Source organism: Coregonus clupeaformis, chromosome 24 (assembly GCF_020615455.1).
Source record: "Coregonus clupeaformis isolate EN_2021a chromosome 24, ASM2061545v1, whole genome shotgun sequence".
Taxonomy (NCBI): Eukaryota; Metazoa; Chordata; class Actinopteri; order Salmoniformes; family Salmonidae; genus Coregonus; species Coregonus clupeaformis.
This window is the reverse complement of record NC_059215.1, coordinates 56,624,125-56,650,008: the sequence shown is the minus strand read 5'-3', so window position 1 is coordinate 56,650,008 and position 25,884 is coordinate 56,624,125. Positions and strand designations below refer to the sequence as shown.

Genomic DNA, 25,884 nt, shown 5'->3' with positions numbered 1-25,884 from the left:
CCAAAGAGCTCGATTTTGGTCTCATCTGACCACAACACTTTCACCCAGTTCTCCTCTGAATCATTCAGATGTTCATTGGCAAACTTCAGACGGGCATGTATATGTGCTTTCTTGAGCAGGGGGACCTTGCGGGCGCTGCAGGATTTCAGTCCTTCACGGCGTAGTGTGTTACCAATTGTTTTCTTGGTGACTATGGTCCCAGCTGCCTTGAGATCATTGACAAGATCCTCCCGTGTAGTTCTGGGCTGATTCCTCACCGTTCTCATGATCATTGCAACTCCACAAGGTGAGATCTTGCATGGAGCCCCAGGCCGAGGGAGATTGACAGTTCTTTTGTGTTTCTTCCATTTGCGAATAATCGCACCAACTGTTGTCACCTTCTCACCAAGCTGCTTGGCGATGGTCTTGTAGCCCATTCCAGCCTTGTGTAGGTCTACAATTTTGTCCCTGACATCCTTGGAGAGCTCTTTGGTCTTGGCCATGGTGGAGAGTTTGGAATCTGATTGATTGATTGCTTCTGTGGACAGGTGTCTTTTATACAGGTAACAAGCTGAGATTAGGAGCACTCCCTTTAAGAGTGTGCTCCTAATCTCAGCTCATTACCTGTATAAAATACACCTGGGAGCCAGAAATCTTTCTGATTGAGAGGGGGTCAAATACTTATTTCCCTCATTAAAATGCAAATCAATTTATAACATTTTTGACATTTTTGGATTTTTGTTGTTGTTATTCTGTCTCTCACTGTTCAAATAAACCTACCATTAAAATTATAGACCGATCATTTCTTTGTCAGTGGGCAAACGTACAAAATCAGCAGGGGATCAAATACTTTTTTTCCCTCACTGTATATGCACACACACACCCTCACACAGCTAAACGGTCTTAAACCCGCTGCCACAGCTGCACCTACACAGTTTTTTATATCTTTATATTGCTCTGTTGCTAAGCAGGTGTTTTTTCCAAGCACGTGAAGATTAATCGGTGCCCTTGTGACCAAGTCTATCAAGTAGGGTTGAGAATTGCCAGGGGCCTCAAGATATGATATTATCACGATACTTAGGTGCCAGTACAATATGGATTGCGATTCTCACGATTATATATGTATTGCTATTCAATACTGTGACTTTATTGCGATTCGATGTTCCAAACATTTTGCTCAACATTTACATTTACATTTAGCACACGCTCTTATCCAGAGCGACTTACAGGAGCAATTAGGGTTAAGTGCCTTGCTCAAGGGCACATCGCCAGATTTTTCACCTAGTCGGCTCGGGGATTAGAACCAGCGACCTTTCGGTTACTGGTACAACGCTCTTAACCACTAAACTACCTGCCGCCCTGTAACATGTAACATATGGTCCTCTGTAGCTCAGCTGGTAGAGCACGGCGCTTGTAACGCCAGGATAGTGGGTTCGATCCCCGGGACCACCCATGCACAAAAATGTATGCACGCATGACTGTAAGTAGCGTTGGATAAAACCGTCTGCTAAATGGCATATTATTACAGAGACGAGAGAGCATGAGAAAACTTGTTTTGATCAGTCAGGGAAATAAAACTGCCGAAAACAAATTGGCTCCCTATTTAAAAAGAAGATCAAGAACAAACTGTGAAATAAAAATACGGAGTTTTGGTGCGCGTACAACCAACTAGTGCAAAAATAATATAACAAAATTGTCTAAACAATACGATATATTGTCAAAATTAATTTCCAATGTACACTACCAGTCAAAAGTTTTAGAACACCTACTCATTCAAGGGTTTTTCTTTATTTTTACAATTTTCTACATTGTAGAATAATAGTGAAGACATCAAAACTATAAAATAACACATGGAATCATGTAGTAACCAAAAAAGTGTTAAACAAATCAAAATATATTTTATATTTGAGATTCTTCAAATATCCACCCTTTGCCTTGATGGCAGCTTTTCACACTCTTGGCATTCTCTCAACCAGCTTCACCTGGAATGATTTTCCAACAGTCTTGAAGGAGTTCCCACATATGCTGAGCAATGGTTGGCTGCTTTTCCTTCTCTCTGCGGTCCGACTCATCCCAAACCATCTCAGTTTGGTTGAAGTCGGGGGATTGTGGAGGCCAGGTCATCCGATACAGCATTCCATCATTCTCCTTCTTGGTAAAATAGCCCTTACACAGCCTGGAGGTGTGTTGGGTCATTGTGCTGTTGAAAAACAAATGATAGTCCTACTAAGCACAAACCAGATGGGATGGTGTATCGCTGCAGAGTGCTGTGGTAGCCATGCTGGTTAAGTGTGCCCTGAATTCTAAATAAATCACAGACAATGTCACCAGCAAAGCACCCCCACACCATAACACCTCCTCCTCCATGCTATATGGTGGGAACTACACATGCGGAGATCATCCGTTCACCCACACCGCGTCTCACAAAGACACAGCGGTCCAGACCAAAGGACACATTTCCACCGATCTAATGTCCATTGCTCGTGTTTCTTGGCCCAAGCAAGTCTCTTCTTCTTATTGGTGTCCTTTAGTAGTGTTTTCTTTGCAGGTATTCGACCATGAAGGCCTGATTCACAAAGTCCCCTCTGAACAGTTGATGTTGAGATGTGTCTGTTACTTGAACTCTGTGAAGCATTTATTTGGGCTGCAATTTCTGAGGCTGGTAACTCTAATGAACTTATCCTCTGCAGCAGAGGTAACTCTGGGTCTTCCATTCCTGTGGTGGTCCTCATGAGTGCCAGTTTCATCATAGCGCTTGATGGTTTTTGCGACTGCACTTGAAGAAACGTTCAAAGTTCTTGAAATGTTCAGTATTCACTGACCTTCATGTTTTATAATAATGATGGACTGTCGTTTCTCTTTGCTTATTTGAGCTGTTCTTGCCATAATATGGACTTGGTCTTTTACCAAATAGGGCTATCATCTGTATACCCCCCCTACCTTGTCACAACACAACTGATTGGCTCAAACGCATTAAGAAATAAAGAAATTCCACAAATTAACTTTTAAGAAGGCAACCCTGTTAATTGAAATGCATTCCAGATGACTACCTCATGAAGCTGGTTGAGAGAATGCCAAGAGTGTGCAAAGCTGTCATCAAGGCAAAGGGTGGTTATTTGAAGAATCTCAAATATAAAATCTATTTTGATTTGTTAAACACTTTTTTGGTTACTACATGATTGCATATGTGTTATTTCATAGTTTTGATGTCTTCACTATTATTCTACAATGTAGAAAATAGTAAAAATAAAGAAAAACCCTTGAATGAGTAGGTGTTCTCTAATTTTTGACCTGTAGTGTAACTGGATCTAATTTTTTCCCCCATCACTACTATCAAGTGTTTTCCATCTATGCTTTGTTCCACAGTAATTGGTACAAACACTGATAAAAAAGAAAAACGTGGATGTGATCTAAATCTGCTGTGTTCTCTTCTATGCCTGTGATAGGAGGGAGCTGTTTTGGTTGTGAATTGAACCAATGATACAGTAAATAGTTATCTATCTCCCCCACCCCTCTCTTTTTCTCTCTCTCTCAGGTACACCCTGTAGTGAAAGAGGGGAGGGAAAGAAGAAGGGGCGTCCCACAGCTGAAGTACAGGAGCTCAAGAGTATCCCTGTGAGTATCTACTATCCCTTCTAATCCCTACTTCCTAGGGGTGTGTGTGAAAGGCATGTATATATATCATCTCTCCCCCTCTCTGCAGGCTAACATGATGGTCCAGTGGAAGGAGGAGTTTAAGAAGAGTCCCAGGGTAAAGTGTCCGTGTTCAGGCTGCTGGTTAGAGTTCCCCAGCATCTACGGTCTCAAATACCACTACCAACGTTGCCAGGGGGTAAGACATGACCCTCTACTCACCACATCTTCTCTCTCCTCACCCCTTCTGCTCTCCCGCATCGTCCCTCCTCACCTCCTCCATCTCGCCCCACCCCCACCTTCTCTATCTGTCCCCCACTATCTTCGAGGGTGTCTGTATATTTATTGTCAATGTGTACACCTGTTGAATTAGATGTTGTACTTTAGATGTATCAATATCTTTCCCATTCTCTATTTGACCTCATCCCTCTTTCTTACTGTGTCTCTCAGGTGACCCTAGCGGAAAAGGTGAGTCATGGCTGTCCGGACTGTAAGGCGGTGTTTCCCACTAAGGTCCGCCTCCAAAAGCACAAGCTGTGGAACCACCCCGAGAGGGCTACCATCGAGACCAAGGCTGAGCCCAAACTACGTAAGACCCCCGTGAAGTGGACCGCCAAGAAAAGGTGACATGGGTCAGGGATTTTCACCGTAAGACACAGCTTACCTACATACTGTAGGTAGGCCTACCTATGATTAGATTGTACCAATGTGTCTTCTCTGTCCAGGCCTATTGAGAACACTCCACCGTCGCCTGTGTTCTTCAAAGTCAAGAAGACCCAGGAGGTGTCTAGTCCCTCCCAGAACGGGGAGTGTGCCCCCCAGAGGGGAGAGAGGAAACAGTACACACACCCCCAGCCCCCTCAGCAGCAGGTCTCCTCATCTGACACCTCCCCCAACACCCCGGGGGGCAGCGAGAGCGAAGGTGAGGGGAGCAGCCTGCCCCCACCATACCCCAATGAAGACCCTGAGAGGACAAGGCACAGTAAGATTAAAATATGATGAGTAATATGATATTTTTGTTAGAGCCCGACCGATAAATCGGTTGACCGATATTATCGGCCAATATTAGCCTTTCACATAAATATTTGTATCAGTCTTTATTCCACAGATAAAACGCGGATATTATATACATAGAATGAACAAATACATCTGCTCATTTGCTGTCATTTTTATACTTTTTCAATTGTTTCCTGAAGATACATTTTAAATGTTTACATTTTTGTCAATGAGCGACTTACAGTTAGTGCATGCATCTTAAAATAGTTTGGTGGGACAAGTAGCTTGCCACAGTCAGTGACAGCATATTTGAATACGTAAATAATCAAAAGTACACTTCACCAAGGAAGCAGCCCTGTTCTCATCACATTCTCACTTAGTCACTTTAATTCTACCCACATGTACATATTACCTCAATTACCTCGACTAGCCGGTGCCCCCGCACATTGACTCTGCATCGGTACCCCCTGTATATAGGCTCCCCACGGTTATTTTATTTTACTGCTGCTCTTTAGTTATTTGCTTTAATTTTTTTTGCTTAACACTTTTTTTATTTGTTTTACTTTGCATTGTTGGTTATGGGCTTGTAAGTAAGCATTTCACTGTAATGTCTACACCTGTTGTATTCGGCGCATGTGGCAAATTAAATTTGATTTGATTAGACTAGTTAACGTTAATGTAGTTAGGCTCTATCTAGCCAGCAAGGTAATTAGCCTAGTTAGCTAGCAATCTGTGCTACTTAAGTGCAAACACTGGACTGGCGCCAAAGTGAACACTCATCCTTGATACAAAAATAACGCTGTTACTGTCTGGCATATCCGCGTGAGGTAGCACCCCCTGATAAATCACAATTTAAAAATACCTGTATATAAAAAAATTATGTATGAGCGGAGCAAAAAACTTGTCAGCCTCCCTAAAATCGCTATCGGACCCAAAAATCCCTTACCGGTCGGGTTCTACTTTTTGTTGCATTGTGAGGGTACAGTTAGAAGTCCAGTGGAAATGGGGGCCCATGTGTTTGACGGTTTCTTGCTCTCTGTTCTCCTCTTGAGCCAGGACGGAAGCAGAAAACTCCTAAGAAGTTCACTGGAGAGCAGCCCTCTATCTCGGGGACGTTCGGACTGAAAGGTAGACCCCTCAGCGTATCTCTTCTCACAGCTTCTCTCACTCATGCTTGAAATAAAAGTAGGGGGAACTCACTCACCAGACCACTACTGGGTGATTTGGGTTGACTACACTATTTTACATGTACATTTTTAGTCATTTAGCAGACACTCTTATCCAGAGCGACTTACAGTTAGTGAGTGCATACATTTTCATACTGGCCCCCCGTGGGAAACGAACCCACAACCCTGGCGTTGCAAGCGCCATGCTCTACCAACTGAGCACCCTTTGAAGAACCCTTTTTGGTTCCATGTAGAATCCTTTCCACAGAGGATTCTACATGGAACCCAAAATAGTTCTACCTGGAACCAAAAAGGGTTCTATCTGGAAACAAAAAGGGTTATCCTATGGGGACAGCCAAAGAACCGTTTTGGAACACTTTTTTCTAAGAGTGTAGGCATCTGAGAGTCCCCATCCCCTTAGTTTGTCTTAATAGTAGTGGCCTCTCTCGCTCTCTCGCTCTCTGTTAATGTGTTGGAACTGTCGAGGTGTTTTATATCATGACTCAGTACAGAGACTCAGTGAGTCAGTCTCATACTCTCATTCTGACACATTTTTTTCTCTTTCTCAGCACCACTTTTCTCTAAGCTCAGTGACTCACACAGCACTACACATTACACGACTATCTCTCTCTCTTTCTATGTGTTTCTCATATCCCTACCTCATCTCTCTCGCTACAACTCTTTTGTTAATTTTTATTGTTCAGGAATCAGCTTTTCTCTTTATATACTCCTCTTAGTCAGCAACATCCTCTCTTTCTCTCGTTCCCTCCCTCGCTCTCTCATTCTACATCCCCATTAGTTTCCCCCTGTGAAATGCAGCTGATAAATAAAGGGTATTACTCTGTAATTGTCCTGGTGTCATACTGCTCAGACTAACTTAATCTCTGCAGTTCTAGGTTTTCTTTAACTTTAACTCTGACTGTAAATGTCATGAGCTCTGATTACCTTTTTCACTTTACTGAACCTGACCCATGTACACATGCACATATGCACTCATATGCACTTTCCAAGATGGCGTAGCAGTGCGGTCGGGTTCTCTTGTGTGTCCATGTAAATAGCCAGTTTTTTGTATTTTACGTATATATTTCCCTATCACACTTTTCATCCATCTACAAAATATACTTTCCTGCAACCCGCCTCACTCAATGTATTGTATTATTTACTCACCTTTATCTAGAATCTCCAGTTGAAACTAGCCAGCCAGCTAACTAGCTAACTAGCTACTTGCTATTAGCCACCGTTAGCGGTTTTCACCCAGAACATCGGATTTTCTGCTGGAATAACTGAATCACTGGACCTTAACACCGGATAGCAACTAGCTAGCCACAACCGAATGGATGTCGAATGGATGTTGCTGTAGGCTAATCACCACTGCCCCCGAAGCAAGCACCAGTTAGCCTTGAGCTAGCCTCGAGCAGGCCCATATCCCGGCTATCTACCTCTCTGTCTACCGGACGGGAGTAGCCAGCTAACCAGCTAACTAGCTACTTGCTATTAGCCACCGTTAGCGGTTTTTCACCATTGTCCGTGGCCTGCACTACCTACCAGCCAGCTCTAGCCTGGACTATTATCGGCCAGTCTGCACTGTCTGCACAGCGCGTTATCGACTATCGGATCTTTGCTGGAATCACTGAATCACTGGACCTTTAACACTGGATAATCGCAACTAGCTAGCGGCATCCAAAATGAACGTTGTTGTTGGCTAATCAGCCTTGAGCTAGCCTTGAGTCAGGCACATCTCCCGGCTATCTACCTCTCTGTCAACCGGACGAGACATCCTAGAGTCGACACGGAGCCCCGCCGATCCATCACGACTGGTCTGCCGACGTAATCGTCTGTGGTTTCAATAGGCTTCCCGTTGCGACGACCACGAAGATCCATCTGCTAGCCCCGGCCCGCTAGCACACGCAAACAACAGCCGTGCTTCCTGCTTGCTGTGTTGTAGCACCAATTCGAACTGCTCTCGGACTCACATATTGCTGTTCACTGGACCTTATGATCACTCAGCTGCACAGCTGATGCCTGCTGGACTGTTCCTTTACACGGTACCCTGTCCTGTTTATCTGTTTAGCCTCAGCCCAAACTTTATCTCCATTACCAGTTGTTGTCTTAGCTCTCTCTAATAACACCTGTGATTGCTTTATGCCTCTCTCCCATGTCAATATGCCTTGCCTATTGCTGTTCCAGTTAGTTCTTATTATACAATTTCACTGTAGAACCCCAAGTCCCTCTCAAACTGCCTCAAATAGTTCCTTTGTTCCACCTCCCATACACGCCGAGACCGGCTCAATCGGTGCCTCCAGTGATGCTATCTCTTTCATTGTTACCCAACGCTTAGGTTTACCTCCACTGTACTCATATCCCTCCATATCCTTGTCTGTACATAATGCCCTGAATCTATTCTACAACGCCCGGAAATCTGCCCCCTTTATTCTCTGTACCCAACGCACTAGAAAACCAGTTCTTAAAGCCTTTAGCCATATCCTTATTCTAGTCCTCCTCTGTTCCTCTGGTGATTTAGAGGCTAACCCAGCCCCTGCAGCCCCCAGTATCACTCCTACTCCCCAGGAGCTATCATTTGTTGACTTCTGTAACCGTAAAAGCCTTGGTTTTCTGAACGTTAACATCAGAAGCCTCCTTCCTAAGTTTGAGTTATTCACTGCGTTAGCACACTCTGCCAACCCTGATGTTCTAGCAGTGTCTGAATCCTGGCTTAGGAAGGCCACCAAAAATTCTGAAATGTCCATCCCCAACTACAACATTTTCCGTCTAGATAGAACTGCCAAAGGGGGTGGAGTTGCAATATACTGCAGAGCTCTATCATACTATCCAGGTCTGTGCCCAAACAGTTTGAGCTTCTACTTCTAAAAATCCACCTTTCCAGAAATAAGTCTCTCACTGTTGCCGCTTGCTACAGACCCCCCTCAGCCCCCAGCTGTGCCCTGGACACCATATGTGAATTGATTGCCCCCCATTTATCCTCAGAGTTTGTACTGCTTGGTGACCTAAATTGGGATATGCTTAACACCCTGGACATCCTACAATCCAAACTAGATGCCCTCAATCTCACACAAATTATCAACGAACCTACCAGGTACAACCCTAAATCCGTAAACATGGGCACCCTCATAGATATCATCCTGACTAATTTACCCTCTAAATACACCTCCTCTGTCTTCAACCAGGATCTCAGCGATCACTGCCTTATTGCCTGCGTCCGTAACGGGTCCGCGGTCAAACGCTCCCTAAAACACTTTAGCGAGCAGGCCTTCCTAATTGACCTGGCCCAGGTATCCTGGATGGATATCGATCTCATTCCGTCAGTAGAGGATGCCTGGTTGTTCTTTAAAAGTAATTTCCTCTCAATCTTCAATAAACATGCCCCATTCAAAAAATACAGAACTAAGAACAGATATAGCCCCTGGTTCTCCTCAGACTTGAAATTTGCCCTTGACCAGCACAAAAACATCCTGTGGCGTACTGCATTAGCATCGAATAGCCCCCGCGATATGCAACTTTTTAGGGAAGTTAACCATTATACACAAGCAGTTAGGAAAGCAAAGGCTAGCTTTTTCAAACAGAAAATTGCATCCTGTAGCACTAACTCCAAAAGGTTTTGGGACACTGTAAAGTCCATGGAGAATAAGAGCACCTCCTCCCAGCTGCCCACTGCACTGAGGCTAGGAAACACTATCACCACCGATAAATCTACAATAATCGAGAATTTCAACAAGCATTTTGCTACTGCTGGCCATGCTTTCCACCTGGCTACCACTACCCCGGCCACCAGCACCCTCCGCTGAAACTTGCCCATGCCCCCCCCCCCGCTTCTCCTTCACACAATTTCAGACAGCTGATGTTCTGAAAGAGCTGCAAAATCTGGACCCCTACAAATCATCTGGGCTAGACAATCTGGACCCTTTCTTTCTAAAACTAGCCACCGAAATTGTCGCAACCCCTGTTACTAGCCTGTTCAACCTCTCTTTCGTAACGTCTGAGATCCCCAGAGATTGGAAAGCTGCTGCGGTCATCCCCCTCTTCAAAGGGGGTGACACTCTAAATCCAAACTGTTACAGACCTATATCCATCCTGCCCTGCCTTTCGAAAGTTTTTGAAAGCCAAGTTAACAAACAGATCACCGACCACTTCTAATCCCACCGTACTTTCTCCACTATGCAATCCGGTTTCCAAGCTGGTCATGGGTGCACCTCAGCCACGCTCAAGGTCCTAAACGATATTATAACCGCGATCGATAATAGACAGTACTGTGCAGCCGTCTTCATCGACCTGGCCAAGGCTTTCGACTCTGTCAACCACCGCATTCTTATTGGCAGACTAAATAGCCTTGGTTTCTCAAATGACTGCCTCGCCTGGTTCACCAACTACTTCTCAGATAGAGTTCAATGTGTCAAATCGGAGGGCCTGTTGTCTGGACCTATGGCAGTCTCTATGGGGGTGCCACAGGGTTCAATTCTTGGGCCGACTCTTTTCTCTGTGTATATCAATGATGTCGCTCTTGCTGCAGGTGACTCTCAGATCCACCTCTACGCAGACGACACCATTTTGTATACATCTGGCCCTTCATTGGACACTGTGTTAACAAACCTCCAAACGAGCTTCAATGCCATACAACACTCCTTCAGTAGCCTCCAACTGCTCTTAAACACTAGTGAAACTAAATGCAAGCTCTTCAATCGAACGCTGCTGGCACCCGCCCACCCGACTAGAATCACTACTCTCGACGGGTCTGACCTAGAGTATGTGGACAACTACAAATACCTAGGTGTCTGGTTAGACTGTAACCTCTCATTCCAGACTCACATTAAGCATCCCCAATCCAAAGTTAATTCTAGAATCGGCTTCCTATTTCGCAACAAAGCCTCCTTCACTCATGCTGCCAAACATGCCATCGTAAAACTGACTATCCTACCGATCCTTGACTTCGGCGAGGTCATTTACAAAATAGCCTCCAACACTCTACTCAGCAAATTGGATGTAGTCTATCACAGTGCCATCCGTTTTGTCACCAAAGCCCCATATACTACCCACCACTGTGACCTGTACGCTCTTGTTGGCTGGTCCTCACTACATATTCGTCGCCAAACCCACTGGCTCCAGGCCATCTATAAATCACTGCTAGGCAAATCCCCGCCTTATCTTAGCTCATTGGTCACCATAGCAACACCCACCCGTAGTATGCGCTCCAGCAGGTATATCTCACTGGTCATTCCCAAAGCCAACACCTCCTTTGGCCGCCATTCTTTCCAGTTCTCTGCTGCCAATGACTGGAACGAATTGCAAAAATCTCTGAAGCTGGAGACTTATCTCCCTCACTAACTTTAAGCATCAGTTGTCAGAGCACCTTACCGATCACTGCACCTGTACACAGCCCATCTGAAATTAGCCCACCCAACTACCTCATCCCCATATTGTTATTTATTTTGCTAATTTGTACCCCAGTATCTCTATTTGCACATCATCTCTTACATTCCAGTGTTAATACTAATTGTAATTATTTTGCACTATGGCCTATTTATTGCCTTACCTCCATAATTTGCTACATTTGCACACACTGTATATATATTTTCTGTTGTATTTTTGACTTTATGTTTTGTTTTACCCCATATGGAACTCTGTGTTGTTGTTTTTATCGCACTGCTTTGCTTTATCTTGGCCAGGTCGCAGTTGTAAATGAGAACTTGTTCTCAACTGGCTTACCTGGTTAAATAAAGGTGAAATTAAAAATAAATATATAAAATATACACACGTTTGTAGAGGCTGCTAAGGGGAGGATGGCTCATAATAATGTCTGGAACGGAGCAAATGGAATGGCATCAAACACATTGAAACCATGGAAACCATGTGTATGATGTTGTTGATACCTTTCCACCTATTCCTCTCCAGCCATTACCAAGTGCCCGTCTTCCCCAATTAAGGTGCCACCAACCTCCTTTGGTACACTCAGTCATACATTCTGTATGTTTCAGGTATGAACAAGGTAGAGGAGAAGCTGAAGGCTGGTCGTGTGAAGAGATTAGAGGGGGGTCTGTTTAGCGAGGAGCCCCAGGGGAAGCACCCCGGTCCAGCCTCCAGGAGAGACCCACCACCCCTCACCTCTGGTACTAATATGGCTGTTCTGGACTACTTGTGAATTTCTGTTGATTGACAAGACATATTCCATCTTCCAAATGTTTCCCTGGTACACACGTTGAACCACTTTGTGTGATCAATTTTCACAATATAAAGTATTGATCGATTGGTTGATTGCTTGGTTGATTGATTAGTTGATTGATTGATATATCCCCCAGGTACTCCAGCAGAGGCCCAGTGGCAGCATGCCATTACAGAGCGGGGGGAGGTGGTGTGTCCTACCTGCTCCATTGTCACAAGAAAGACCGTCTCAGGCCTCAAGAAGCACATGGAGATCTGCCAAAAGGTGAGTCAATCAAAACCGAGGGTGTTTGGACCAGAGAACTAAATCAATCTAAACAGATGTTTTCACAGCTAAAATGAAATAGTGCCAATCTTTCCCTTTCATTTGAGAATGCAGCCTGCATATTTCTCTTACTGCTTGTAGCAGGATACACACAATATCCACACAATATACTGTCTCTGTTCAACTTCTAAAGTATAAATACATTTGACATGACAGAGTTTGATTTGAGGTGAACCTCCGTCTTCACCATTTATATCCACTCCTCTAGCCACAGTGCCACATCTGGCTTTCATTCCTCTAAATAAAGGATTGTGTTTCACACTCACTGTTGAAACTCTTAAACCCCAATATATCAGTTGACACTTGCCCTAAATCATAATCCATATGCCCCATTTTCTGTATAATATTATACTTGGTACTGTGTCACATCTGTTCTTGATTCTAGCTCACTCAAACAATTGTGCTGAATACAAAAACTGACTTGCCCTCTGAGTCAATATCAGTTGACAACATCTAGATCAGGGGTGTCAAACTCATTCCATGGAGGGCCGAGTGAATGCTGTTTTTTGTTATTTCAATTAAGACCTAGACACCAAGGTGAGGGAGTTCCTAACAAATCAATGACCTGAATTGATCAATCAAGTACAAGGGAGGAGTGAAAACCTGCAGACACTCGGCCCTCTGTGGAATGAGTTTAACACGTGATCTAGATATTACTGTACAGTATATGCTGCTGTGTATAAGAACAATATATAACGTTTTGATGGTTTATATTTGATACCAAAGGGTGTTATACCATTTATTTTCATGTGATATTTGCATTTTTTCATCTGAAATGAATGTTCATGGGTCCCTTTACAGTGCCTTGGTGTAAATAGATTTTTATTTGGATTTCATGTAATTGACATACACAAAATAGTCCAAATTGGTGAAGTGAAATGAAAAAAATTACTTGTTTAAAAAAATTCTAAAAAATAAATAACGGAAAAGTGGTTGCGTGCATATGTATTCACCCCCTTTGCTATGAAGCCCCTAAATAAGATCTGGTGCAACCAATTATCTTCAGAAGTCACATAATTAGTTAAATAAAGTCCACCTGTGTGTAATCTAAGTGTCACGTGATCTGTCACATGATGTCAGTATATATACACCTGTTCTGAAAGGCCCCAGAGTCTGCAACACCACTAAGCAAGGGGCACCACCAAGCAAGCGGCACCATGAAGACCAAGGAGCTCTCCAAACAGGTCAGGGACAAAGTTGTGGAGAAGTACAGATCAGGGTTGGGTTATAAAGAAATATCTGAAACTTTGAACATCCCACGGAGCACCATTAAATCCATTATTAAAAAATGGAAAGAATATGGCACTACAACAAACCTGCCAAGAGAGGGCCGCCCACCAAAACTCACGGACCAGGAAAGGAGGGCATTAATCAGAGAGGCAACAAAGAGACCAAAGATAACCCTGAAGGAGCTGCAAAGCTCCACAGCAGAGATTTGAGTATCTGTCCATAGGACCACTTTAAGCCGTACACTCCACAGAGCTGGGTTTTACAGAAGAGTAGCCAGAAAAAAGCAATTGCTTAAAGAAAAAAATAAGCAAACACGTTTGGTTTTCACCAAAAGGCATGTGGGAGACTCCCCAAACATATGGAAGAAGGTACACTGGTCAGATGAGACTAAAATTGAGCTTTTTGGCCATCAAGGAAAACGCTATGTCTGGCGTAAACCCAACTCCTCTCATCACCCCGAGAACACCATCCCCACAGTGAAGTATGGTCAGAATTGAAGGAATGATGGATGGCGCTAAAAACAGGGAAATTCTTGAGGGTAACCTGTTTTAGTCTTCCAGAGATTTGAGACTGGGCTGGAGGTTCACCTTCCAGCAGGACAATGACCCTAAGCATACTGCTAAAGCAACACTTGAGTGGTTTAAGAGGAAACATTTAAATGTCTTGGAATGGCCTAGTCAAAGCCCAGACCTCAATCCAATTGAGAATCTGTGGTATGACTTAAAGATTGCTGTACACCAGCAGAACCCATCCAACTTGAAGGAGCTGGAGCAGTTTTGCCTTGAAGATTGGGCAAAAATCCCAGTGGCTAGATGTGCCAAGCTTATAGAGACGTACCCCAAGAGACTTGCAGCTGTAATTGCTGCAAAAGGTGGCTCTACAAAGTATTGACTTTGGGGGGGGTGAATAATTATGCAAGTTTTCTGTTTTTTTGTCTTATTTCTTGTTTGTTTCACAATAAAAAATATTTTCCATCTTCAAAGTGGTAGGCATGTTGTGTAAATCAAATGATACAAACAAAATAGGAAAAATGTCAAGGGGGGTGAATACTTTCGCAAGCCACTGTATGTGTATGAATTATGGTTGTTCTCATACTTTTAAAGCATTTACTTTAGAGGTGCTTTAAATGGAATCATTTTACAAGCTAATTCAAATAAAACGATCTATACAAACTCCAGATATAGGATCTGGGTGTTTGTCATTTAAACATTTCCACTTTTAACATTTAGATTTTGAACACTATGATTTCGTTGCTAATTTGGGGCTAGGTGCCTCCATTGAAATTGCCATGGTAACGACACTAGCTGCAGCATCATTGTCTGTAGAGAAATATTTTTAACTTTGATTTAAGCTTACAGTAAGGGGAGTGACAGCTGTCACATCTCAATATTAAGCAAAATTACTACTGTTCAGTTCTAAATAAAGAGTAAAAACTCAGACGATTAGTAAAGCTCAAACCAAGTTTATTCACCCAAATGGGGCAGACAGCTGAACAGACAAAGACATATTCACCAAGCACTGTCATTTAAACCTTTCTCCTATGCTGAGTCTCCTCCTTACACATCTGGACAGCCAATACATCTCTGTTGCTAGACAGGACTTTAGTGATGCCTGTTCTTTGTCACTTCATCTGCCCTGACCTCGACCCAAATTCCTCACTCTTCCCCAACTCAGGGCTGTCCTGTTGACTTGTACCAGACTGTGGCCCTCCTCCTTCCCATAGGATACCTGATGATTAACAGTAACATGTTCTGACACAATGTAAACGTCCTGCATTCCTCTCTCTCCCTTAGTGACATGAAACCTCCCGAGTGGCGCAGTGGTCTAAGGCACTGCATCGCAGTGCTAGCTGTGCCACTAGAGATCCTGGTTCGAATCCAGGCTCTGTCGTAGCCGGCCGCGACCGGGAGACCCATGGGGCAGCGCACAATTGGCCCAGCGTCGTCCAGGGTAGGGGAGGGAATGGCCAGCAGGGATGTAGCTCAGTTGGTAGAGCATGGCGTTTGCAACGCCAGGGTTGTGGGTTCGATTCCCACGGGGGGCCAGTATGAAAAAAAAAAAAAAATTAATAATGTATGCACTCACTAACTGTAAGTCGCTCTGGATAAGAGCGTCTGCTAAATGACGTAAATGTAAATGAATGAGGATATTGCCTTTTTATAAGTCAGAATCCATCAGTCCCCCTTTTGAACATTAACTCCATACTGTTCAACATTATATAAACTTGGAAATTACTTATAAATGAACAAAAATGAAAATAAAATATGAACAAGAAATAACATATGATTAACATTCACAATTGATTATTATGTTTTCACCTCTGAGACTTATGGCCTCTGATCTATAATTAAACTAGGCACACTTATTTCCATCTCTCGTATAATAACATGTCAGCTGGAGCTGGAGCTTTTGGCTTCCTCCCTTTCAGCTTCTGGTTCCTAAGAGAGTGATAGCACAAGACTTGAAAAGCAAAAAGAAACACAAAACATAACAGTATTAATAATGTGTTAAGCTATGCATCATTATATGTGCAAAGACAACCCGAAGTTTGATAACATGATGATTCCAAATCTCTCTTCACCTGACTATGCCTTCAGGATACTTTTCTGCTGGGTTCCACAAAAATGAAGGCCCTAAAAAACATCCTCATCCTTTCACCCAGTCTTCCCCATCCGGCCACAGGTTATAAGAGGTGATCCCAAGCCATGTCATTTTCACTTCGCTCCACATCTCCTTCTTCCTCCATGGCCACCTGATATACACGTGCGATGGCCTTAATCAACTTTACCTCATCTTGAGGTAACTCAGCACTGTATATACAGTACCAGTCAAAAGTTTGGACACACTTACTCATTCATTTACTATTTTTTACATTGTAGAATAATAGTGAAGACAGCAAAACTATGAAATAAAACATATGGAATCATGTAGTAACCAAAAAAGTGTTAAACAAATCTAAATATATTTTATATTTGAGTTGTGTTGTGACACGGTAGGGGGGGGTATACAAAAGATAGCCCTATTTGGTAAAAGACCAAGTCCATATTATGGCAAGAACAGCTCAAATAAGCAACGAGAAACGACAGTCCATCATTACTTTAAGACATGAAGGTCAGTCAATATGGAACATTTCAAGAACTTTGAAAGTTTCTTCAAGTGCAGTCGCAAAAACCATCAAGCGCTATGATGAAACTGACTCTCATGAGGACCACCACAGGAATGGAAGACCCAGAGTTACCTCTGCTGCAGAGGATCAGTTCTTTAGAGTTACCAGCCTCAGAAATTGCAGCCCAAATAAATGCTTCATAGAGTTCAAGTAACAGACACATCTCAACATCAACTGTTCAGAGGGGACTGTGGGAATCAGGCCTTCATGGTCGAATTGCTGCAAAGAAACCACTACTAAAGGACACCAATAAGAAGAGACCTGCTTGGGCCAAGAAACACGAGCAATGGACATTAGACCGGTGGAAATTTGTCCTTTGGTCTGGAGTCCAAATTTGAGATTTTGGGTTCAAACCGCTGTGTCTTTGTGAGACGCGGTGTGGGTGAACGGATTATCTCCGCATGTGTAGTTCCCACCGTAAAGCATGGAGGAGGAGGTGTTATGGTGTGGGGGTGCTTTGCTGGTGGAACTGTCTGTGATTTATTTAGAAATCAAGGCACACCTAACCAGCATGGCTACCACAGCATTCTGCAGCGATACGCCATCCCATCTGGTTTGGGCTTAGTGGGACTATCATTTGTTTTTCAACAGGACAATGACTCAACACACCACCAGGCTGTGTAAGGACTATTTTACCAAGAAGGAGAGTGATGGAGTGCTGTATCAGATGACCTGGCCTCCACAATCCCCCGACCTCAACCCAATTGAGATGGTTTGGGATGAGTCGGACGACAGAGTGAAGGAAAAGCAGTGCTCAGCATATGTGGTAACTCCTTCAAGACTGTCGGAAAATCATTCCAGTTGAACCTGGTTGAGGGAATGCCAAGAGTGTGCAAAGCTGTCGTCAAGTCAAAGTGTGGCTGTTTGAAGAATCTCAAATATAAAATATATTTTGATTTGTTTAACACTATTTTGGTTACTACATGATTCCATATGTGTTATTTAATAGTTTTGATGTCTTCACTATTATTCTGCAATGTAAAAAATAGTAAAAATAAAGAGAAAACCTTGAATGAGTAGGTGTGTCCAAACTTTTGACTGGTACTGTACGTTTCACTTCAATGCCCTAAGAATGTTTTCCAGTGTAGAATTACCCCAACATCTATCCTTTTTACATTAACTAATAAAGCAACTGACCCCTAAACTATGGCAGTTAAAGTAGCTCCCAGACCCAACCCAACTGCTTGTCTACAGTGGAATCTACTCTCCTTCTCTCTCTTTAGCTCCGCTTCCTTTATCATGCTGGCTTCCAGCTCACCCATTATGCAGCTGGATCTCGTTTTACGTGAGAAGTGTGAACCCACCGAGGACAGGCTGTGGTATTTTACCGCTGGAGTACTGTGTATGATCCAGACCAACGCTGTCCCAACAACCCCGCCTGGTGGATCTTGATGTACACTCGATCTCCAGGATTCAGCCCGTGCTCTCGGTTATCTCCTGCTCCTCATGTGTTGCTTTCCCCTGGGAATGTACACACTGCAACGCATGGGTCATTTCCTGACAATAGGACAACATATACTCTCCCATTATTGCCAGATCACTAATTTGTGACGTGAATAACAGCACCCGGTACACCCATCGGTCTCCCCGTTACCACTTCATGTGGAGTGAGTCCTGTGGTGGCGTTGGAGGAGTATCCAACCTAACAAAACTCTGAGTCACATGTTTCTTAATCACACTCTTCAGGAGATGCTGTTATTACAGCGAACTTCCCTTCCGGTGATGTGGCCTCTTGTATACAGGAATCTGTGGCTTTCCTTTCAAGCGTTGTACCTTCTTCGACGAACCCCTCATTGAAAGTTGACAATAGTGTCTGAAATGACAACACTATCTCTGCTACTCTTACCATGATCTGGGTATATGTGACGTTCAACTTGACTTCATAGTAGTCTCTATATTGTGCACAGTTAGCTGTCCTTCCTCTCCAATGAACAATCCCCTGTAACAATATACATAGAGTAGTGGTATCTTTCCCCAGACACTATTACCCCTTCCTTAATTTATGAGCCACACAGATCTCCACCCCAGTCACATATTCCATCCCGCTCCCGTCACATTCCATCTAACCCATAACACATTAGTCACTACTACTAATCCACTTCTATAGTTATAAACATACTAAAATATTAGTGTCAATTAGTGAATTTCCAACAATCCCTCCTTTGGAACAATGATCACTCTCATGTTCCACGACACCTAGAAAACATATTGACTGAGCAGCCACCACCATTCTGTACAGTCCATTCTCCCTCCTGTGCACCAGCAGCATGAGAGGAGTTTGAACGTGATCTCTCTCCATGCTCACTCCACATGCACGGTCTCAGGACTCATGCCGCACACCTGCCGCTCGTACACAGGTTGCTGGCTCGGACTCAGTAATAGTGGTGTAGGACAGGGCCGTAAAGAACTCCTCTGTCGCTATTTCTTCAGCCGGTTAAGTGGGGTTGAGGTTAACTGTTCTTGGTCAAATTATCCCTCCCATGCATCAAGACACCATCTGTGTTCACCTTCGCCATGACTCGAGAGAGGACAGAGCAAAACAACAGTTTAAGATATTTCTGATTCTGACAATCCAGACCATCTATTCACCGTATTACAAATGATTACATTCCCAAATTTCTTAATACCAAAATCTCTAAGACAAAAGTCAAAGAGCATAACAACACACTGTTGAAACCATTTTCCAAATTGACTTATACTCCCTTATCATACCTGCGACCTCACCGCAGAGTTACCGGGTCAGGGAGTTAGAGAGCTAACCCTTAGGAAGAAATCCCCACCATTCAGCAGACCCAATCTGGTGAGATTTGTATCGAAACAAAGACAAAAACAAGAACCAAAACAATAACAGCAATACACATAGATCGACAAAAACAACAATACACATATCACTCAAGGTGGGGAAAACCTCAATCCATTTGGTGTAACTGTCAACCATTATCAACATATCTTGTCCTTTTGATATGCATACTGAACGAAATGTATTTGCATATTTACCAAAGGGCCAGGACCTCAGGGATTTGGTAATTTCCACTTTGGACACAAGACTCACATCGTGATTCATGCGTATTTTTTTAATTTTTTGCCTGTTAAATAAAAAAGTAACTAATTAGAATAACAAATTAAATTAGAATTACAACTCTTGATAACTCCATAAGGAACTAATTGTATCCCATAAGGTAATGGTAAAATAGAGTAGAGACAGGTGTCCCTCATTCATATTATACTTAAATCTCACCTAATGTCTATCATTTCTAGTGAGGTTGATCAGGCCTCCCCAGAAAGTCAGGACAAAGGTCATTCAACACCATTAAGTATTTTCTGTCCCTGTACTTCAGAAACCATTAAAAAAACATTTCAAACATTTCCATCATTCTGCGTACTCAGTTTACAACCAAATTCAACAGACCCCCCTCAAGAAATCAAACATGGTATTAACACCACCAACAATTTATACTTTTAAAAACTGCAGAATTTCACTAACCGCTCTCCCCAAGCCAAAAGTCTCGGGAATCATTTCAAATAGAGAGAGATAATGACACCCCCTCCTCTCCTGGAAGAGAGAGTGTACATTTCATAATATTCACTATGCTACATCTTAATTAGCAACCCAAAAGTCCACTGTCCTCCCTCCAATCATTAATCATGTGATTTAATCTACCCCAACGTTAATGTGCCCTTCATTTAGCATGTACTACCCTTAGACACGGCAACATTTATCTCGCCACCGAGTCTTAACGATTTACTCCCATATATGACTGGTCTCTCTTTTCCCCATGATTTTCCGTAACCACCGTACCACAATGCCCTTCATGTTCATCAACAAACATTTTAAAAGGTCATTCTAGGTTTGGTAACCCCAATGCTGTCACTTGACAGAATTGCTTCTTTAAAACTCTACTAACACTTATTCACAATATTAAGTCCAATCTAATTTCCCGTGACCCATCCACCCTTTCGTGAATTCTATAAATCTATTTCAGAATAAGACGACATAAAATGTCAATCTATTTCAGAATAAGACTAAATAAAATGTCTCACAAGATAAAAAATCATTTAGAAAAATGTATTCTGAGTTTGCAAGGAGTGTTTGGCCTGGTAATTTTAATTTGTTACCTTCTTAGAAATCATTCCCCTGCCATTTCGCATAGATTCTCCAACCACAAAACCGGCTCCACTTCCTCCTTATCTGGGTATTGTTACTGGTCCTATGTTTAAAGACAGGTAGTAATCGTATCGCTTTCGATGCTGCCCCTGTTACCTTGCTAAATGTAATACTTTTAGCCTATTTCTCAACGTAAGGAATCAGTGATATTTGATCCCAGGCATCTATTAGAAAGTTGTGAGAGACATGGCCTCCTACGTCTCCCTTCACATAGAAACTGTCATCTCTAAGAACTATGACTATCGATAGAACCGAGGCCATACACCGCTATGTGGGAGTTTCCTGCCCCGCTGCTCTCAAGAGTGTTACCATTCTACACTGTCTTCCATTGACCAACAGCCCCACATCTAAACAGGGATCTGTCGCCCTGCGCTTTTATGTTTTTTCGCTACTTTTCCCTCCCTGTTTCTTTGTCTTACCTTGGCCATTGAAACCACTGTTAGTGACTTTCACCGTGGCAATATTAACCCCTCGCACGACTGCGAAGTGAGCAGAGTTAGATTCCACTCTCAAAGCATCCTTCTCTATTTCATCCACTACCCCCGCAATTGCCATTTTGATAACAGGTTTCAAACCTGCCATCAAAGCAGACGAACAAATTCTATCAATGTACTCACGTACCCAGTCTTTTTGCAGCTGAGTACATCTACTAATTTTGGTTTAATCGGTTATACTCTTCTGTTGATAAACGCCGACATCAAAACCCTTGTATATTGAGTTTTCGATTTCTCATTGATGTCATTGTGCCATACCACAACAGCATCTCTGAGTTCTTTATTTGATTGGAATTTTCCATCAGCAGGGAAATGCTGACCAATTTTATCCAGTTTGATCAATTTATTTCATATTTGAGCCGATTTGGTAGAATGCTCGTGTGCCTCTTTCAGAGCCTCTATGGCTTTATTGAAAGTTTCTTCCTCTAGTCCCCGTTTACAGGGAGAATCAGGGCCGCCGGTCGCCATTTCAATAGTTATTTTTCCGAAGCCTCTCCCGACGGTGTCCAGGGTGTTTAGATCTCCGCACCCACACTCTAATACACGCCAATTTTAACTATTTTTCAGGTAGTGATATCCACTTCCCTGAGAGTAGTTACGGTATCTGTACCTAATAATTTGGTCACTGGACCTGATACCTTGTATTAGACACAATACTGAAGCTTCTGCCAAATTACTACTGGAGAATACGGATGACCTAATGTCTTATTCCAGTGTTACGCCTCAAATATCATTGTTGTTGACAACACACATTACCAAAATTATTCACAGTTCACTTCCTATTTCCACATAATCTGTCACGGTTCCCCGCCCCAATAGGGCATAAACCAAACTCTCTCCTTATTGCTACTGCTAATTGTAATGACGCTCCAGGAGAGTGAGGATCCATTTGCAGTTTTATTACAATCTGGGTCGTACAAACAGGGTCAATCGCCAGCAGACACAACAGTAGGGATAAGGCAACTCGTAATCCAGGTACAGGCATAAGGTCAGGGCAGGCAGCAAGCTTACCAAAATCAGTCCAGTAAAGAATATAGTCCAGGGCAGGCAGCAAAGAATCAAGGAGGGAAAAACAGTCCAGAGTAAATCCACGGGCAGACAGACACAGGCGAAAACGCACAGAAATGATCACCAGGGTAAACAAGACTTCGCAAGGGGAGAGAGTTTGAGAGCACCTAAATAGTCTACTGATGGGAGTCAGGTGCAACGGTAATCAGAGCCAGGTATGTGGGAAATGTAGTTCAGGGGTTTAATACTCAGGAGAGGGTTCCCTCTGGTGGTGAGCAGGAGGAACAGCGGGAGTCTCGTTTGTGACAGAGCCCCCCTGCGAGCGGCTCCTGACGCGAAGAGGCGAACGACGCCGGGGTCTTCCTCGAGGTCGGGGGCCCGGTTTCTCCCGGGTGCGTCCTATGGAACTCAGTCATGAGTGCGGGGTCGAGTATGTCCTCTGTATTAACCCAGGATCGCTCTTCCGGTCCGTACCCTCCCAATCCACCAGATATTGGAGGAGCCTGCCCCGGCGTCTGGAATCGAGTAGATCTCGAACCTGATATGCCTCCTCGCCGTCCACCAAGATGGGTGGGGGGCCCTGATCACTGGTCTGCTCCTCCTCCTCCGCTCTCGGACCATCAGCGGGTTTGAGAAGTGATACATGAAAAGTGGGAGAGATACGATAATTAGAGGGTAATGCCAAACGGAAGGAAACTGGTGTAATCTGTTTAACAATTTGGAAGGGACCTACATACCTGGGACTGAGTTTCTTGCAAGGAAGTCTGAGGCGTAGGTCTCGAGTGGATAGCCAGACCCATTGACCTGGAGTATATTCGGGATTGGGGCGACGGTGACGATTGGCCTGCAACTTCTGTCTCCTGACAGCACGTAGCAAGTGGGTGTGAGCCTGACTCCAGATGTCCTCGCTTCTCTGGAGCCAGTCGTTGACAGAGGGTACCTCGGTGGGTTCCCCTGACCATGGAAATAGGGGAGGTTGGAAGCCCATTACACATTGGAATGGAGTTAGACCGGTGGAGGGTTTCTGGAGTGAGTTCTGTGCATACTCTGCCCACATGAGGAATCGACTCCAGTCTGCTTGGTTCTGATGACAGTAGGCTCTGAGAAACCGGGTGATCTCCTGATTGAGGCGTTCTGTCTGACCATTAGATTGTGGGTGATATCCTGAAGTGAGGCTAATGTTGATGTTGAGTTGTTGGAAGAATGCTGACCATACTCTGGATGTGAATTGGGGCCCCCGGTCCGACACGATGTCCTCAGGCAGGCCATAGAAGCGAAACACAAGGTTGCACATGAGTTCGGCTGTTTCCAATGCTGTGGGCAGTTTGGGAAGTGGAATCAACCGGCAGGCCTTGGAGAAGCGATCTATGACAGTGAGTATTGTGGTGTTCCCATTGGACTTGGGAAGATCGGTAATAAAGTCTATGGCAAGATGGGACCATGGTCGGTGGGGAACTGGCAGTGGTTGCAGTAGGCCCGATGGTAGTTGTCTGAGATGTTTGCTTGTGTTACAGGTGGTGCATTCATTAATGAATTTTATTGTGTCTGCCCGCAAGGTTGGCCACCAAAAGCTGTTCTGAAGCAGGTGAACAGTGGCAGCGATTCCAGGATGACCGGAGCTGAGTACGGAGTGAACTTGCTGTAGCACTTTCTGACAGAGATCCTGAGGTACAAAAGTTTTGTTAGGGGGCATTCGGGAGGAGGGGTCTTTTGTGAATTGGCCTGGGTGAGCTCTGTCATGATGTCCCACTGAATAGGGGCCACGATTAATGACTCAGGAAGCAGGGTTTCCTTGGATTCAGTGGCAACTACACCGTCGTGTTGGCGTGATAATGCGTCTGCTTTGGTGTTCTTTGAACCGGGACGATAGGTAACGGTGAAGTCAAATCGTGTAAAGAAGAGAGCCCACCTCGCTTGTCTGGGATTCAGTCTCTTGGCAGATCGCAAGTATTCCAGATTCTTGTGGTCAGTTAGAATCACAAACGGGTGTTTAGCTCCCTCCAGCCAATGACGCCACTCCTCCATAGCTGCTTTCATGGCCAACAGTTCTCGGTTCCCGACGTCGTAGTTCTGTTCGGCTGGACTAAGTTTGCGGGAGTAATAGGCGCACGGATAGAGCTTGAGTGGGGATCCGTGCCGCTGTGAGAGGATGGCTCCAATGCCCGTATTAGAAGCGTCCACCTCAACTGTAAACGGGATTTCAGGATTAGGGTGGTGGAGGATGGGGGCAGATGTGAAACGTGACTTGAGATCTCTGCGAAAGCCTCCTGTGCTGTAGTTGACCAGGTGAGGTGTGGTGCATTTCTCTTAGTCATAGAGGTTAAGGGAGAGGCTACCGAGCTGGAAATTCCTGATGAAGCGTCGGTAGAAGTTCGCAAATCCCAAGAAGCGTTGTAACTCCTTTAAGGTTACTGGCAGTGGCCAGTCTAGAACGGCCTTGACCTTCTTCTCGTCCATGGCGACTCCCCTCCTGGTTGATGATGTAGCCCAAGAAAGACGTGGAAGTCTGGTGAAATTCGCACTTCTCTGCTTTGGCGTATAATTGGTGATCAATGAGTCGTTGTAATACTGTTCTCACGTGTTGCACGTGTTCCTCATAGGTGTTGGAATAGACGAGAATGTCATCGATGTAAACAATTACCCAACGATTAAGCATGTCCCGAAAGACGCTCATTGATAAACGACTGAAATACGGACGGACTATTGGACAGCCCGAAAGGCATCACCAAATACTCATAGTGCCCAGTGCTGGTAGAGAAGGCTGTCTTCCATTCATCACCGTCCCGGATGCGAATGAGATTGTAGGCGCTGCGGAGGTCCAGTTTGGAGAAGTACTTGGCTTTGCGGAGTTGTTCTAGGGCAGCTGGTACCAGCGGTAAAGGATATCGAAACTTGACGGTGATGTCGTTGAGACCCCGGTAGTCGATACAAGGGCGTAGGCCACCGTCTTTTTTTTAACAAAGAAGAAGCCAGAGGCTGCAGGTGATGTCGACGTTCTAATGAACCCCTTCGAAAGTTCCTCCTCGATGTAGTTGTTCATGGCTTCTGATTCGGGTTGTGATAGGGGGAAGATTCGGCCCTTAGGTGGTGTTGTGCCTGGTAATAGTTCGATGGAACAGTCGCTTGATCGGTGGAGGGGGAGTTCCATCGCCTTGGTCTTGCTAAAAGCTTCGATGAGGTCAGAGTATTCAATGGGAAGAGTGGGGAAAAAGGACCGGCTCGTCCTTTAGCGTGACGGTCTGAATGGAGAGTGAAGGGCTGCCAGTTAAGCAGTTGGAGTGACATGACGGGTCCCATTTGATGATACGACCCTCCCTCCATGAGATGAGGGGATTATGTTGACGTAGCCAGGGGAGTCCAAGAATAACCGGGTTATGAGGTGATGAGATGACGTAGAAACGAATTACCTCAGTGTGAAGGGTACCGGTCTGTAGTTGAAGGTCCACGGTGGTGTGCAGGACCCTCCCATCGCCGAGAGGCCGTCCATCTAGCGCCTCCACTGCCAATTGAGAGTTACAGGAGATTAATGGGAGTTGTTGTTGTTGGGCAAA

At 44.2% G+C, this 25,884-nt stretch overlaps 1 protein-coding gene across 4 annotated transcripts in view; it reads left to right on the top strand.

The window, feature by feature from the left end:
- The window catches only part of LOC121538621 (zinc finger protein 512B), a 72,229-nt gene that overhangs the window by 27,008 nt on the left and 19,337 nt on the right, over positions 1-25,884 (top strand). For all 4 annotated transcript variants that reach the window (XM_041846803.2, XM_041846800.2, XM_041846802.2 and 1 more), the window contains 7 exons: positions 3,515-3,594; positions 3,683-3,811; positions 4,063-4,235; positions 4,338-4,594; positions 5,665-5,736; positions 11,762-11,893; positions 12,083-12,210. In XM_041846803.2, coding sequence (XP_041702737.2) covers positions 3,515-3,594; positions 3,683-3,811; positions 4,063-4,235; positions 4,338-4,594; positions 5,665-5,736; positions 11,762-11,893; positions 12,083-12,210 — 971 coding nt within the window. The remainder of the gene's footprint in view (positions 1-3,514; positions 3,595-3,682; positions 3,812-4,062; positions 4,236-4,337; positions 4,595-5,664; positions 5,737-11,761; positions 11,894-12,082; positions 12,211-25,884) is intronic.